This window comes from Nelumbo lutea, chromosome 2 (assembly GCF_056320005.1).
Source record: "Nelumbo lutea isolate HS-2025 chromosome 2, American lotus-T2T, whole genome shotgun sequence".
Taxonomy (NCBI): domain Eukaryota; kingdom Viridiplantae; phylum Streptophyta; class Magnoliopsida; order Proteales; family Nelumbonaceae; genus Nelumbo; species Nelumbo lutea.
Window position 1 is genome coordinate 66,847,955 of NC_142685.1, and position 18,103 is coordinate 66,866,057.

An 18,103-nucleotide genomic window follows, 5' to 3' on the forward strand; every position below is an offset into this window, starting at 1 on the left:
GAGATTGTCCCCACAAGGGTTTGAATAGAGTTTGGATGAAACTGCCCCAAAGAAATGCCATAGTAGGACAACACCTCCATAATAAAGGGATGTAGAGGGAACCGGAGGCCAGTGATTAGCGCTTCCTCAAAAACGCAAACCTCACCTTGGTCATGACTCCATGGAAATTGGTCCTGATTGGGAAGGGTATAGTTGTAATCATGCGGCATTTGAAAGGTGGAAAACAAACCGATGACCTACTCCCCACATAGCTCGGTAGGACGGAATTGGGAGGTTGGCTCTGACTCTTGATGGGAAGTTGAGGCCCCTATGTGGAAACCTCGCCAATCTTGCATCGGAGACCCTACCTCGGCCTGAGCAGAAGGGGAGGACCCCTCTTCGGACTTGCTTGACAACATGATTAAAGAAAAGCAGGGAAAGGAACTCACTAGATCTTTGGGAAAGAAATCAACCTCACCTAAACCAGGACCTAACTCGCCAAGCAGACAACAACCTCACAACAGATTTCACCTCCAATCTCTCAACTCACTCTCCTGCAAGAAAATCTCATAAAAATATGGGACCCCATCCTGGGCCCCCTTATTTATAGCTGAGGATTTGGAAATCCAACGGCTGTGGGGTGTTGGCAAAAAATCGATAGTTGAGAAGGTTGCACCGATCCTAGGCAAATTTGAAATTTGAACGCCCAGTTTTAAATTCAAAATTTGCCGCACACCCTGACCCACCCTTGAGCCAAATTGGGCGAGCAGAATGAGCGAGGTGCAAACTTACCAGGCGAGCCATCACCGATCGGAGACAAATAAAGAATTACTCCCTTCGTCGAACCGACTTCAACTTGTGAATGGGGGGCAATTGATGATGGGTGATTTGGCCCCCTGGTGACATGTTAACACATGGCACTTCAAAACAACCAAGTGACACCTTAGCAATGCGAAAAGCAAACCTTGGGAGCACCTTGGACACTTCATGCCCACCTTAGCGCCACCTTGGAACCACCTCTGCAAGTCGATTGATAAGCAACTTGGCGAAATACCAAGTTGGCGTAGAGGGTTCAACTAGTGACCTGCTGGAAGACTGTAGAAGACTTATGGCCTAGTACCTTTGCTAATTATTTAAATTTGTGAATTTTTTGTTGTCTTGCATATGCATATGTTAATGATGGCAAGCTTGAACCTAGGGCCAAGAAATGCATCTTTCTTGGATATGTATTTGTAGGGCTGACAATGAGTTCATTTTACTTGATTACCGAACTGAACCAAACTGAATATGTCGGTTTTGATTCAATGATTTTGTATTGATTAATAATTGGGTAAGTTTTGATTCAATATATATGATTTTCTTAATTTTCATATAATTTTTATCATATTTTATGTTTGAAATGTTAATTTTGACGGATAATAAATAAAATAATATTAGTTAAAAGTATTTTATTTATTAACATATAAACAATATAGTATTTTGCTATCATTTTTATTTAAGGCTATAGTTTCAAATTTTAAAATTTAAGTTGTTATTTACATAAATGAATAAATATAATTTCTAGTATAATCAAACCTGTCGGGTTTGGGCTTGAAAAACCTAACTATTAACTGAGATAGTTTTGGGTTTGTGATTTAGTCCCGATTAATAATCAATTTGGGACTAGGATCATCATGTCCCAAAATAGACTTGACCTATTGACAGCCCTATGTACTTGGTGTGAAGGGATATAAGTTATGGTGTCCTAATCCCAACTCACCAAATTTTATAATTTATAGAGATATTGCTTTTGATGAGTTTGACATGCTTCATCTAAGTAAGGATTTGTTTCTTATGATGCAAATAAAGTACAAAGTTTAGTAATGAAGGTGGAATTGGAGTTTGGTAGTTCAACTCTCTTAGAGTGCAAGTTTTTTCCCTCTTCTTAGTCTTCATTAGTTTAGGTGCTTGTTTTTACTAAAGTAGAAGAAACACTACAGGAAGAATAATATATTGTTCCTAGAGGTAGACAAAGGAGAAAGTTATTTTTTCATTGATTTTGTTGAGTGATTGGCTGCCATGCACGAGGAAATTGGATCTTTATATAAGCATCAAGCTTGAGAGTTGGGTGCTATCTGGCAAGTCTTTTTTGAAATATCTTTTGGAAGCTCTAATAGCCAAAAGACATAGTGGGCTTTTACATAAAGATCTTGGCAGCCCATAGACCATTTGGTTTGAGGCACGTCTTTCTGTGCAAAGACGAGATGAAAAAAAGTCAGAAAGCTTAAATTGGAGCTTCCCAAATTTCACCCAAAATGGGTTTCTCGTGTTTATTTCGGCAGGTAGATCTTCTCCCAACCAAACGGGAAAAGACCAAAACACGGGTGTCGGGCTTCCAAACAGTTGACAACCTGCAAAGAAAGATGCGCCAAACAAGGCCTTAGTAAAGCCACCTAAGGAATAGAAGATTTGTGAGAATGAATGCTTTGGGTGTATTGGAATTTAGGGTTTTTTTGTGTGTGAGAGAAATCGCTCAACCTTTGTACCTTCCATTACAATTTTCTTTGGTAGATTTTTGCTCCTCCATCACTTGTGGACGTAGGGCCAAAGGCCAAATCATGTAAAACTATGTGCACTATGTTTTTCTTCTCTTCTCTTGCTTTGCTTTTGCTTTGTTTTCTTGTGCCATTTGAATTTTTTTTGCGCAACATGATGTTTGATACAAAAAATTTGATTCATCTTATAGCTTAGCTATTTGTTTATGTCAAATAAGCTAGGAGATAAAAAAAGGAAATGTTATGCAAAAGTGTCATAGTGGAAAATAATTTAGCAATAAATTTTATCCAATGTTTTAAAATGTGGAGGTGTGATGTGAGGTATCCACTACCCAGAGGTGTGAGCCATAGTTCAAAAGCACAAGGAGGCACTACAAATGTATAATATGCTTGCCCATTGGTTGCATTGCCCTGAACTAAAGGGTTTAGAGTGGAATTATTCCTACTGCTCCTCCGTTCATTTTTTTTTTAATTTTTTATTAGCAACACAGAATTGATTTCATTAATTAAAAACATGCATGAATACAAGATGTTGTGAAAAAAGAAAAAACATAGCTATAGAAAAGCTTACTCAACCCAGATGTTACCATTGATCTCTTTGCACCCCTTGCTTAGCTAGACCATCTGCCAAGCTGTTGGTAGTTCTTCTCACCCACTTAACTCTAATTGTCATGTCCTTTAATAACCATTTAAATTACCTGAAATCATTCCTTAGGTGCCATGTCACCCCTCCCATTTCTTTAGCCATTTTACAATAGTTCTCGAATCACCCTCTATGACTAGACTATCAATGCCCAACTCCGTTGCCTTCTTGACCCTATATACTATAGTTAACAATTCTACTATTGCCACATCACCCTATTCAGTATGCCCGAAGCATAATGCTATAATGTTTCTGTTTGGGTCATGGCTGAGTTGGTCTTGAGAGACACATGGCCGCCTAGTCATCACTTGGCCACGTCGGCATAGCTCGGCTGGGCTACTCTATTATTGTGGCCCCCCATCTTATTCTTTTAGCCACATCAGCTATACGTCGCACGGATGGGCACAACTATGGATAAAGAGGAAGTAAGGAAGACGACTCCTCTAGGGAATGGACTCTATCCCGAATACCTTGGCGACTAACCTCATCTTGATAATCCCGTAAGCCCAATCCGACCAGGACATGGATCTTTGGCTATAAAAAGGAACTCCATGCTTAAGGTAAGGGATGCCACTTCTGACACCCATACTGCTATTCTGCTCGGACCAGCATCCCTGTAGCTCGGCCTGACCAACCATCACCTCCTACTAACTTGAGCATCGAAGTATCTACCCGAGGATAACTCCTCGAGCCTCTGACTTCTCCTTTCTTGATCGCAGGTCTTGAAATGCATTCTCGTCCTTGTACCTCGGCCCCGCCCTGCCAACAATGACTATTTGGTTGCTTTCCTCAGTTCGTGCACCACCTCGGGCATCGGTTTCCTTCCTCACCCCTAATTACCCCCCCCACCTAAGGGGCCCAAGTTACCCAAACAACTCTCATCAAAATTAAGTTTCTTCCAACTACATAATTGGGGTGACCACATCTCAGTAGGTTTGTCTTCTAGAAGAGGAAGCAGCAATAACAACCCAGGCCCTAAAGAAGTCTTCAACCTTAATGTCTAAAAACAGCTACAAACTTTTTGCCCATTGTGCCACTCTTAAGGTTATGATTTCTACCAAGGCTTCTTTTCTCCATACTCTTTCTTCAAATATTCTTGAATTTCTTTCCTCCCAAACTGTCCTTATTACTGCTGCTTTCATACATCTCCGCAAGATCCTGCCCCTTGTTTTAGTACAGCTAAAAACAGAAAGGTTAAGACAATTCTTCCAACCTGTCAGGAGGAGACCAAATGTATCCAAAGAGGGAAGAAAACCAATTAACAACAGCACGAGAGATTAGGAGAATCATTCTTCTATTCTTTGTTGCAGAATTATTTATCAACCTTCTGCAATTTGATATCCCTATAACTATTCTGTTCATTATGATTTAGAACTATTTGACTTACATGTCCATTTTCTCTTCAAGGTCACCAAAAAGAGTGACATGACAGATTTCTACGTCAGCCTTTCAAAGAATGTTACTGTTGGTGCCAAAACTGATGATTCTAAAAATCCAAAAAAGCAAAAAACAAAAGGAGTGTTGAGGTCTCTAAAAAACTACTTCCAACTACCAATTTGTCAACAAACTTGGCAAGGCCAAGAGTTCTCGCTCTGAAAATAAACTGGAGTCTTTAATTTAGATAGGAGGTCTGAGGCTCACACTTCTCTTAAAGAAAATATTGCGGCCGAACAACCAAAGTGGAAGATTTATTTGCTATAGCCAAAGAGTGGTGTAGCATGCCAGAGAATAAAAGAACAACAAGATATTTTGTACTTGTTTTTTACGTCTTAGGCTGCATTTGGAAACAATGCAAATAAGTGTGAATGCAAATATGTAGAGTGTAAAACGGTTCATATAAATTGCAAAATTGGGTTAGTTTTGCACTGACAAATTTATCTTCTTACCAAACAGACTTTTAGCTGTAATGGGATGCAAACATGAATTCCAATAAAGAATATATATATATTATTTTATTTTATCAAAAGCCTACTTAAATGCAAATTTACTTCTTTTTAATTATGTACTTTATATCTTATTATCAATGTAAATATGCATTGATCTGCCATTTGTCAATGTATAAAATGTAATGTTGCCAAACACAGGCAAAAGTAAAGCAGAGTGCAAATTTACCCTGAAATGGAATTTACAACCCATTTGCATCTTTTCCAAACGCAGCCTTAGGCTCAGTTTGGAAGGAGTACAAATGCAAATTTGTAGTGTAAAAGCTTGTATTTTGTATGTATTTGCACTCTACAAATTTGCATTTGTACTCCTTCCAAACTGAGCCTTAGGGTCTTACCTTTTGCATCATGTCATCTACGTCATATTGAAAAGAAAAGTAGAAAAAGAAACACACATTTATATATGTTCTTTGTTTACTTCTTGCTTGCGCTTTATTAAATTTCGAGTCTAGATGATTTTCTTGAGGGATTGTTCTTTGTTTCTTCTTTTGTTTTCAAGTACATAATTGAGGGGAGTTTGAATGTAAATTTCCTTTGACAAATTTGCTTTATGTGTGAACATGTTTTGGATTTCTGCAAGAGGTAGGGGCCCTAACAACTGTTGTTTGTTAGAGTCAAATTTGGAGAAATATACTAGTCTAGGTGGAATCTCCTAATCTTCTGTTGGGTTTAAACTTTAAAGCAATGTGCAATAGTAGAATTTGGCCTAATGTGTTTTGTGAAGATTTCTGGGAGAACCGTTTTGGTTATCTTATCATTTGCTTGGGTGGTGAAACTTCAGATCCAGGCTGCAATTCCTTCCTTGACTTGAGATTTAATCATTCCTGAGATGCCCATGCAGGTTGAATAAGGTTGTGATTAGAAGTTTGGTTGTGAATTTTGATCAAACAAGGAAAGCCACCGAGTTATTGGAACGTTGAGATGATGGTTAGAGGTGGACCAAGCAAGTGGTTTGGTGGGCAGGTTTTGAAAACCATTAATTAGTTTATGTTAACAAGATTTTTGAGACTCTGGAGTGAGCTCTTTGGAGTAAGTCCCAACAACAAAGTGGCGTTTAAGAATTGTATGAACATTTGCAGTTTCCCTTTATTTTTGCTGTGTCAGGTTTAATTGTTGGGAAGGCTCATTATCATGTTCAAGAAAAAAGGGTGCCTGTTTGGGGAGATTGATAAAATAGGTGTCATAGAGAGAGATTTGGAAGAAAAGAACTAATGGAGTCAGGAGGGAGTCATAGGGTAGAGGAAGGTGGTGGGATGAATTGGAGGGGAGGTAAATGCGGGTTATTGAGGGGTTGAGAATAGAAGAAATGGAAAGATACATGTTGGTGTGGAAATTTTAAAAAGTTCTCATACAACATAATTCACTCAATTGAATTGATTATTAGTATTATTATTTTTGGTAAACTCCATTCAGGGAATCATATGGATGGTTTCCCTTAATTACATCTTGCAAGGGACCGAAGGGAGCAGGAATATCTTTCTGATTATGGCTTGGAGAAATCAACATACAGATCAAATAAAAAAAGAAAAATAAGAATTCTTGAAAAGAAATTTCCGTCTACATTTCTTTATATGTTCCAATCTTACAAGAATGAGAAATAAAAAAAAAATACAATTGAGAAATTTTACAATATCATATTTCTCTCTCATCCTTTGGTATAAAATTTTCTTTTTTTCACTCCTTTCTTCTTCACAATAAGTTATAATCAATTGAAACAAAACTTTAATTATAGAATGGTAGATGGCATCAATCTTCTGGACTTTGCATATGGGAAGGGAGCTGTAGTCAATCAGATTGAATATCTGACCTGTTGATGATTTTTATCCCTCCTTTCTTCATATGCATTTGAATGGAGCCATAATAAGCCTCTGTGAACAAGGCTGTAGATGACTTGATCCCTAACCTACTTTGGTAGAGGAACCATAATAAACCAAGTAGAAGCACCTCACCTTAGATGGTTTCTTTTCCTTTACTTCTTGTCTTACAAGTAAAATCTGCAAATTAAATGAAAAAGAGGAGAAGAATACACAATATGAAAATAGAAGGCATTTGCAGGAAATATTTGCAGAAAAGCCTTACCTTCACCTACTCGTGGGAGTGGGGTTTCCTTCTCTTTCTTCCTCTTTCTACATGAGAATTCTTCTTGTCTTCTCTCTTTGGACTTTCTTAGGACTCTCTAGGAGTGTGGTTGTCTAAGACATAATTTCTCATGAAAGGCTGAAGCCTCCCTCCAAGGAGTTTAAATACAACTATCTCCTCCCAATAGGTGAAAAGGCCCTGGCCCTCTCACTTAAAGAGAGGGAGCACCAATGGGACACCTAATTTAATCTAAATGAGCTTTAGCTAGCCCACTAGCCAATTCATTTAATAGGGTTGTAAGCAATTTTAAAATTTTCAGCTTTTGTGGGCTCACAATTAAGCCCATTGTCTCTTATTATAAATTTTGCTTTCTACAATACGTAATGGTGAAAATGGAGAGGAACAAAGGAACTGATATAGCTTGGACCAGCCACTTAATGGAGGTTAGGACTGTATGCAGTCACCCCTCCCAAGACTCTAAATAGCTGGGACCAATATTGGGTAATGGCCTTTTTTTTTATTATTATTGTTGAGGTAATGACGACTTTTTTTAGGGTGGAAGAAATTAATAATGGGAATTATATTTTTTGCTGATTAAAAATTGGAATTGTATTTTTCTGTATGATTGACAGTGCAATTTCCGGTGTTGGAATAGCTAGGGAAGAGAAACCAGAGTTTATAGCTGCAATGGGATTTCATCAAGGGTCAGCACTAGGATTAAATTCAAAGATAGATCAATAACAAGATTGAAATAGACTGGGACTGAATGTGAACTAGACTGGGAAAGATGCTCTAGAATTAAGAGGCTCTAACTTGTAAGATAAGTAGGACTGGAGAAGAAATGTAGAATATAGCAATGTAAATTTAATAATAGGATGGTATAAGTAGGATTAGAGAGCAAGAGATATTCCAATGTGACCGTTTCTACCTTGGTTTGGTAATCCTAATCCATAGTAAGGGAGAGATTGAAGTGATGCCTCACATAGAAATGATAATTTTATGGTTCAGTCCATGGTTTTGGGGTTTTATTTACCAACACCTCCACCTATGGATTTTGGGTATTGGGGTGAAATTAAGTGTTGCAGCCAAAGTGCTGTGATGGGAAAGTATTACATAGGTCAGAAGGAAAATTTTATAGAATGTGTATAGAGCAACATTGTTGTATTGTTGTATGAACAAGTATTGGGCAGTGTATCGATTATTATTATTATTATTATTATGATAAGGACTTTGGTGGGTAGCTTGCGCTCCTTTTTTTTTTCAATGAATATAATTAACTTCTACTCAAGCCATATTTTGATAGCATGAAACTTACAACTAACACGATTTGAACCCATGTCTATTATAAGTTGAAAGACAATAAGCTGAGACCACTTCACCGTGCTTTAGCTAGTTGTCATGATTGCATGACGTGGCCTTAAATTGTAGCTCTCTACACATTTTCTCTTCTAAAATGTCTATCAATTGTTAAAATTTATGTATCCATGAATATTAACAAGAATTATACTAGTATTATAACAATTTGAGATAAACAGATATTTTGAACTTATGTCGTTTTTCAACATTTCTCAAGTGTGTTTCGGACCAGGGGTGTAACTCGGGTTGACCTGATTTAGCACTTTACACTGCTTTAAGCTTGAGCGTAAATGCACTCAAATTTTGACAAAAGTCTAATAAGTTGCACCCCTAGTTCTGGTAGTTGATGGTGTCCGACTGGTTTTGGATTAGATCCAATCTGATCTAAATCTTATTAAATTAGATTTGGATGATCTATTGTAATTATTGGATTGGACCAATCCAAAATAAATTGGTACATATTTTTATTAGTCTGAATTGGACCTAAACCAAATTTCCAATAACTTGATCATGAGGCTAAATTCTTGTCCAATTTGAAACCAAACTAAAATTGACATAAAATCACTTTTATAAAAGTAATTTTACGAAAACTACTTTTATGAAAGGACTTCTATAGAAAAAGTTTTATAAAAGCACTTTTATGAAACCACTTTTACAAAAGTACTCTTATGAAATCAATTTTATGAAAGTACTTTTATAAAAGCACTTTTACGGAAGTATTTTTATAAAAGTACTTATATGAAAATATTTTTATAAAAGCACTTCTACGAAAGTGTTTTCACAAAAGCACTTTTACGAGAGTGCTTTCACAAAAGCATTTATACGAAAGTACTTTTATAAAACACTTCTACAGAAATACTTTTAAATATAGCACTTTTATGAAGTACTTTCATAAAAAGTGTTTTTACAAAAATGCTTTTATTACAAAAGTGCTTTTTATAATTCTTTATATGCTCTGGTTTTTTATATTTCATTCGGTTTGGATTGGATCCAATCCAGTCCATTTACATTTTAATGGATTAAATTGAATTTGGGCTGGATTGAGTCTAATCCATTTGTAAGTGGACTCACATTGGATTCGACCGAATTGGACCAAATCCTGCTAATTCACACTTCACATAAACTATTAAAATATGTGTTTCTTATTTCTATTATTGTTATTGATGTATTTGGGCAATTATTTTGTACGAGGTATTGCTTGATTGCATAAATTGATTGGCCTATAGTGAGATATATCATTGGGTATTTTCGGCTTTGGGATCAAGGTAATGAGTTGTTTAATTCTTTTAAACACTCGTTCAGATTGGAATGATTCCTGCATTGCATCTTCAACACTCAAACCCATCCCTGTACAATATTTTTGGAAGAAATTTTTGAAGCTCGTCTGGTCTAGGTGCTTTGTGTTGGTTCATTTAATTGAGGGATAATCTGGTGATACTGGTTTCTTTAGATTAAGTAATTGCTCAAGGCTTCTTGATTTTCGATCTAGCCCCATGCTGATCCCTTCGCCTTTTCACTCTTGAGTTCACATGTGTGCCCCACATGTACATCTCAGCGTGCATCAGAAACATTTCTATTAGTTGTCATTGGAAGATGTTCCCAATTCACAGTTGAGATGTGCTGTGGGGCCTTCACTCTTGCCTTTTGCACCCACAAGGCCACAGGCCCACAACATCTCTTCCCTCTTTTAAACTACATATCCCGTTACTCTAGCTGCTTTTCAGTAACTCTTTGTCATTGACAGTTTATCTCCCTAGAAGTGCATTTATTCCATGATTTCAGCCCTTGTTTAAAATCGCCTATACGTTTGGCAAAGTAAACATTTTGGATCCTTATACAACCTAAAAGGTCTTGGGCACCATTTTCTTCTTGGGCCCAAATCTGGTCAACCATGGCCTGATGGCCCGGAAGGGCTTTGATTTGACCAACCCTTTAAAAGAGAGTTTGATCGCTGACAAAGATTTTGTTGACTTGGTTAAACCTTACACCAAACCCTGTAAGAAGAAAGATCTATTGGGGTTTGTTTTGTTCTATGTTCTATGTTCTAAATTCTAATTATTTAGTCAATTATAATGAAAGAGGTTGATTATCTACGGACAACGGACTGTTTGGCATCTTGGATCTAGATATGTTGAGATGACCATACTGACGGGGTCTTAAAGATGGATGGATTGTGTACAATAGCTGGGCCATCGTTTTGCGTAGGGGTGCAAGTCTGGCCGGGTTGGGTCAACTTTAATCCAAGCCTAAAACTTCGGGATAGATTAGGATAGGGTTGCATTCAGATCGGGCTTAGACTGGCCGGCTTCTCTATTTCCTTTGTCTAAATGTACTTATTACTTAGACTCCAACAAGGCTTAGGTTGGGCTTAGGATAGGGTTCATGTTAGTTTATTATTAGCATTACTATGTGTAAAATTGGATGGTTATCATGTTTGGAAAAAAAAATTGCAAATTTAAAACTTTTGATATTCAATGAATATGCATATATGTACACATATATATATACAGATAAATACACAGATATTTGTAGGGAAAACATATATAAATATACATTTATTGATGCATAAATACATAATTGTATACTATTTATAACTGCAAATATGAAATCAATTCATGTTCAGGTTGATTCGGATTGGTCATGGTTTCAACCCTAACCCAATCCAAAGTTAAGTTGGATCCATACTCTTCAACCCGAACCCAAACATCAACCCAACTCTACATTTTTGGGCTGGGTTGGGGCTAAGCCAGCCCAAGTTGCAGCACTAGTTTTGTATTGTATGTTTTGTTTGTATCATTCATTATAGGTGGACCTTGAAACAAAGAGATGGAATCCAACGGTACTGGATGAAAATATGAGGGTAGCACAAGAGTATAAACAGAATTGCAAGAATATTCTTGAAAAATTGGGTAAACTATAGAGCCAACCTGTACTTAGGGGTAGTGACGTTTTAGTGCCAGCCCCGGAGCTTTGTTTTGCGACAAAAGACCCCTCCCCCCGAACTGTTGGGTTATGGCACTATTTTAACATTCAAAGTACTTATTTTATGATACCATTTGTCCTTTTTAACTAATTTTTTTTTTTTTTAAATCATAACTCACATCTTTCACTTCTTAAAATTTCTTTTCATCCAAGTAAAGTTCACATTGAGGATGCCTTGAAAAATCTCAAATGGAGAATTTAGTAATTTTATTCACAATCAACCCCATTAGCAGATCCCGTCCCGCAGAAAAGTGCTGGTTCAAAGTTCAGGAGGGTTATTGTTGCAAATTAAAGCTTAGAGTAAGGTTTAAAATATTGATACGTCCAATCAGTAATATTTTTTTTTTAAATCCGGTTTATAGGGACTGATTTAAGGTCTGTTTATCCCCTGAATCGATCAAAACCCTGATACACCCTCTGTATGGCATATGGGAAGCTCTCCATACAATACATAGATATTAATACTTTGAAACGAAAAAATTAATACATCCGAAAAAATATACTCAAATTTATTTATTTTTTACCTTTTTTTTTCATTTTTTACGCGTTAGAGGGATGAGATCTGTCATCCTAAAGTTCAAAAATTATAAAGCATTTATGCATCGGTGGTTCTGGATCTAATAATTTTTGACAATCAAGTCTTTCTCCAGCCTCTTTCTCCTTGCTTGTTTTGGACTGGTAGACTTCATAACTTCAGGCTGTCAGCTTCAGTAAGATTTCCATGTCAGCTGTTATCAAATGGCCTCTATTCCGATTCGGGCCGTCATGGGTATCTAAACCCGATCCGATTAAAATGGTTGTGGCTTTATGCTTACAAAGAATCAAAATGACCGCCGATTCGACCCAATTAAGTTCTGACTTATTCTGAATCAATCTGTGCATCACATTTGTCTTCTTTTTCTGTCCTTGTAACCTGACAGTAGCAGATGCTCAGAACATCTGGACCCACCATTAGATGGATCCCACTCCCATCAGTAAGAGGGTCCCCCAAGGAACCAGAAAACAAGCATGACTGAGGTCTCTGAACCATATGATTCAGGTATCAAAGTATTAATCATGATTACAAATTGATTCAGGTTTCAATCTTTAAAATCCATCCTAGAGATGGCCTGATTTCCTATTGTTAGATACGCATCTGGGCCAGTTTCAGAGGCTGCGTAGACTTCTATTTTGGCAATTGGCATCAGGAGACCCCACACAAGTGGGCGACAACATCTTGACTAGGACAAAATGACAATTGACGTGGGCCCGTCTGGTTATTGTCATTTGGGTTGGGTCATCAGCCTAGCCCCCAAGGCCCAAGCTTTGGGCCTAATCCTGATTCTTCTCTACAGGGCTTAATCCATTAAGCTACGACAAGGAATCTTGTGGTCAGAGACAAAAGGGAGAGATGGGGATTTTGACAATTGACAAAACATTTAATCCGAAAAAAGTACATTTAAGAGTGTGTTGTGTGTCTGTCCTTCCAACCAAACCCCCATAATATTATGAAGAATAAACATCATTAATGAATGGGTTCACACCAAGACCTGAAAACCAAGAGTTCACTTATAACATGACTTTAGGCATTTGGCCATCAACTTTGACTGATGCCATGTCGTTTATATATTTATCCATATATTGCACTCAAAAACTGTCCCACCACATCACAATGAATTCCATTCATCCACAATCAGTGATTCAATTCATACCTTTTAATTCACCAATCCCTCATGAATGGCATTTCAATAAAGCACCCTCTAAAAAGGATGAGAGAGAAAGAGAGAGAGTATGGAAATTATAAATTTCTAATAATAACACCAAATTCCCTAGACAATTTTCCACATTGCTTTACCAAAAAATAACTATACCCGAAATTGTAGATGTAAGTAGAATTCTATATATATGTATGTTAAGAAGCCAAAAGGAAGCATATACACTCCACCCCCATCCATCCATCCACCATGTTACGTAGCAACACCAGATTCTGGGACGTAGCTTAGTCTCTCCACCTCCCACACCAACTTGGATGTAATCTCATCATAATGTGGAACGTATTCCTGATACACAAAGATGGAACAATACCGAGTTGAATCTTATTTCCCCTATTATGTGCCAAAGAAAACTAAAAAAATACAGAAAAGATCTCTGATTTTCATACCCAACTTCATTTCTTTAGCATAACATGACACAAGAACAGTAGTTGGTATCTCGAGTCAAAACATCCCCAGATTCAAAAGTAAAAGGGATAGACAGGAGGAATAGAAGGAATGACAAGGGATTACGTCTCAAAAAATTAAAAGTAGGATTTGATTTGTCTAGGAGATTCTTCTCTTTAGTTTGTTGTTTGGTACCTCTAGTTCCCTCACTAATTGCTTTGCCGTTGGGGCAGATACAATAATGCATCGTGCGGTAGGAGAGATGAATCCTTCATCCACGGCCTTATCTATAAAAGACAACAAGGAATTGTAGTATCCATCCACATTCAAGAGACCCACCTGCAGAAATGCCAACTTTGGTCAAAATAATGTTAAAACACCCAATGATGCAAAACATCACAGCCAGATATCAGCAATCAAGGCCTCTGATTGAGTTCTAAATTTTCAACTTTCTAAGCTATTTCCACACATAGAATTAGGAAACCCTCTCAGCCATGGTGACAAACTCAACGTTAAAAGATGGCAAGAAAAGGTAAAAAACATGTATCGAAGCTTGGATGAAAGAAACATAAGCCAGCATATTAGATGTTTTTATCTTTGTCTTGATGCAGTCATGAAAGGCATAACTTAACAGATCATTTCAAGGATAAAGAATGGAAACTGTAGGTATTTCAACTTAAGCAATTGTGGATAAGAATGGAAACCATTCATCCCAGTAACCCAACAGATTGTTTAAAGGAAAAAACAGGCTTACTGGTTTTTGATGAATTCCAAGCTGGGCCCAAGTGATGACTTCTAGCAATTCTTCAAGGGTCCCATACCCACCTGATGTTAAAAACAGTAACTACAATTATGATAATTCAAGGTACATTAAATAATAATAATTTAATGTAGCCTTCTAAGCAAGAAAACTATATCAACTACTCATTAAATGAAAATCTGGGGGGTCTAAACATTCAGTCAATACCAGGAAGAGCAATGAATGCATCGGCTTGACGAGCCATCTCAGCTTTCCTTTCGTGCATATCAGATACAGCTCTCACTTCCCCAACAGTTTCACCAGTTATCTGCAATGCCACACCCATGTTATATTTTCCACACTTGCATGCTTGAATAACTTTGGGTTTTCAGGGCAGATAAATCACTAGAACATAGACATTGGTTGATCATGAACAGAGTGAAGAGACTGTTGCAATGTTCTTTAAAGCCAACCTACCAAACATCTTTAACAATTATTTCTCCTTCAACATTATTGTTTTTAACAACGAATTCCCACCACTTTAATTCAAATTCGTAGTTTTGAAAGCCCGTAACACCAGATTTGACCCACACCCAAACGCAACATATATTGTTGTTTCTAATTCTTGAAGCCACCCAAACACTAATAAATCGAGAACATACAGCTTAAGAAAAGAGAGAATCCAGAAATGGACACTAAAGCGGATCAGAAGCGATACGTCGATTTGGATTCAGGGTTTAATATGCTTATTAACAGACAAATTAAATGCAAATTAAAAGGGATTTGTAAAGTTGAGTCAATATGAAGTTACCTCCCTGGGCATTAGAGTCTTGGGAATAACCCTACAAACAAAACCCATCAACTCATGTCAGTTACTACCCAGACGTAGCAAGCAGCATTCCTTTAACTCTTGGACAAAAGCATAGAAAGAAATATAAAGAAACATTGGCTTCCGATGGAAGAATCAGTAGACAAAAATTGCATTGCCGTCGAACACAACTGTTCATATGTTTCTACTAAGAAAGGGTAAAAAGCTTATTCAGTTTTCCACTTACACAGTTGTCGAAAAGAAAATGGAAAGTTAAGAAGCTTTTACCAAGCTTTTCCTAACCATTGTTTCAGCATGTACTGACATTATCAAGACCAAAACTGATTTCACTTTTATCATACTGATGAAAAGCTCACAAAATGTTGGAAGAACCAAGTGAAACAGATACCTTGATCTTGCTCTAGACGAAAGAACAATTTTCTAAATGCATGGGAGTCATATTTACAGTACTCAGAGACCCACTCATATAAAGAACTCCTTGTTGAAAAGAAGTAATATATGCCGACATTCTAACCAATAAAGTTAACAAAACAACGGAGGAATTCCCATGTCATGGTTTAGAAAAATAATTAAAAAAACTGTTGCCGACCATTAGTAACTATTAGTATAAGAACAAGAACCAAATCGACTAAACCAGAAGCAGAAATCATGAAATACAAGGCACTAATCTTGTGAACTTCTTTGTTGTGTTAACCAAATAAGAAAAAGGAGAGAGAGAGAGAGAGAGAGAGAGAGGAGAGAGAGAGAGAGAGAGAGAACCAACCCTAGAACATGGCGCCCACCATCATGAACAGCCTGAGAAACGAGACCCATGAGTCCTACGCTCCCACCTCCGTAAACCAAATCAATCCTTCTCTCCACCTTCAAACACATCGAAATGTAAACCCACGTAGCAGGAGGTGTCGATCATAATAATCAGATCGGAAACCAACACTATTTTACCAATTAAATATTAGAGACATTAAATAAACTGATACACTAATCATAAGAAGACTGGTCAAATTTAGAACCCTGAGAAACTAGTCAGTGATGATCTATATTCATAGAACCCATAAACAAAAAACATGGAGCTTTGTCATGGGGAGTGAAGAGTATGTGGATGGGTTATGGAGGTACTCAAGAAAACATGCTTAGTGTGTCATGATACCAAGGTAGCACGTTTGTTCCCTAGGGAAAAGCAGGAGAAATTTTAATTATTTTGTTTTTTCTCTCTGAGACAGAGAGAGAGAGAGAGAGAGATCATGCAAGAAAGCTGCTAAGCAGACAGGCAGATTACAGCTAGCAACCTCTCATGCCAAAAATAAACTCAGAAGCCCAGCAATTCACCAACAATAATAATCCCACGTTAAAAGCCTGTTTGTTATAACATACACTCACATACCCACCAAATAAGAAAGAAAAATTTGCAGAGAATTAAGACGAGCAACACGCCACGGAACAGAAGACGACACCCCCAAGACAGAAAAGGAAGCTTGTCTTAGATGAGTTAGATCAGATTGCACTCCTATAAGAAAACAACAGCTATAAATGCACTAACAAATACCCGCAACAAAAGGAAGGAAAACCAGAGACAGAGCTCCACTCCACAGTTCACACACATACAAATCAATGTTCATAAAGACTACCCATTTGAATGGAACAAACAATTAAAAACCCAAAAACCCATTCATGAAATCCAATCTCAGAAACCCCATGATTCCTTCTAGAACGAAAATGGAACCGTAGCAAAGCAAAAATGATGGCGGAAACAAGATCGAATCCTGAAATGATAAACGGAGCATTCAAAACTGGTTTCATTGGGTGGCTTGAAATTTGTATCAACTGTGGAAGGAAATCCCAGTACAGAGCTCATCCCTGAAAGAAGTAAAATTTTCAACAGCACAAGCTATTACTGACAGGAATAAAGAAGAACCCATTATTACCAGTTCCTTCCCCAGCTCAACCGCAGCTTCTTGATAGCTTGCTTTCTTCCCTGGACTGCTACCACAGAACACACAAATCCTCTTGAATCTCGATCTCGTCTCCTCCATTATTCTCTCCCTGCCTCTGTCCTTTCTCCCTCCCTCTCTGTGTGAACTAACGATATCTTCAAACAAAAGGAAGGATGTCAGGATGAGCCGAAAACGATCTCTATTCCATTTTATATAGAACTCCCCCCCGGAGCCCTCGTAGAAAGCCCCCTCCACTCTTCTTACATCATGCCTAGGAAATAAGAATTTTTATTTTATTTTACTTTGCTAAGAATTAAAAAGTTCTACTAATTTATATATATATAATTTCTGAAAAGCAAAATAGTCACCGAAATAGGACTAAAAGGCCTTGTCCGAGGAAGAAAAATTAAAAATAAACAAAAAAGAAAAAAATAGAACAAAATGATCATTCCCACTTGACCACTAAATAAAGTATTTTTTTTTCTATTTTAATATTGGATAACTCATTCTTCCCTTTTTTGGTTGGGTCCTTTATTTTCTTTATTTGCCACGCTGCTCACGTGTAAGCCTTCCTTCCAATGTCAATGGTGGGCTTCGAATGTTCTCCGCTACTTAATATATTTCAAAAATACTAAATACTTTGAATAATAGTACTGGACCTCCTCTCCTGGCAGAGAATAAAAAAAAGAATCTTAAACATTCACAGGACAAAATGTGGAGTTATCTATCTCACTACTATTATTGTTATTAATTATGAAAAGGGTTTAGATGCGGTTTAATATCCAAAAGACCCTATATTTTTTATTTTTTATTTTATTTTTTGTGGTCTGTCACTCTGTTGATCTAATGCTTGTAGCTCTGGGGAGTTGTACTGCTACTCTCTAGCTATGGATAAGAGGCCCCATAAGAAAATTAATAAGTTGATTAGCCTTTAAATATATATTGAAAAC

The 18,103-nt window shown here is 37.1% G+C and overlaps 1 protein-coding gene across 1 annotated transcript; it reads right to left on the minus strand.

The window, feature by feature from the left end:
• Nucleotides 1–13,150: 13,150 nt before the first annotated feature.
• Nucleotides 13,151–17,503, minus strand: LOC148871315 (cytokinin riboside 5'-monophosphate phosphoribohydrolase LOG7). Its single transcript, XM_088968171.1, has 7 exons — nucleotides 17,145–17,503; nucleotides 15,986–16,083; nucleotides 15,205–15,235; nucleotides 14,622–14,721; nucleotides 14,409–14,479; nucleotides 13,850–13,993; nucleotides 13,151–13,555 (listed from the first exon to the last, which is right to left on the minus strand). The coding sequence occupies exons 1-7, from the start codon at nucleotides 17,250–17,252 to the stop codon at nucleotides 13,463–13,465; spliced, it is 645 nt and encodes a 214-aa protein (XP_088824297.1). The 5' UTR covers nucleotides 17,253–17,503; the 3' UTR covers nucleotides 13,151–13,462.
• Nucleotides 17,504–18,103: the final 600 nt, after the last annotated feature.

Bases quoted from the DNA above. Each gene is read 5' to 3' on its own strand.
- LOC148871315 (XM_088968171.1), bottom strand. From the start codon at position 17,252: ATGGAGGAGACGAGATCGAGATTCAAGAGGATTTGTGTGTTCTGTGGT. The intron at 14,722-15,204 runs GTAACTTCATAT...GTGGCATTGCAG, and splicing joins AGACTCTAATGCCCAGGGAG to ATAACTGGTGAAACTGTTGG. The intron at 13,994-14,408 runs GTAAGCCTGTTT...GCATTTCTGCAG, and splicing joins TTGGAATTCATCAAAAACCA to GTGGGTCTCTTGAATGTGGA.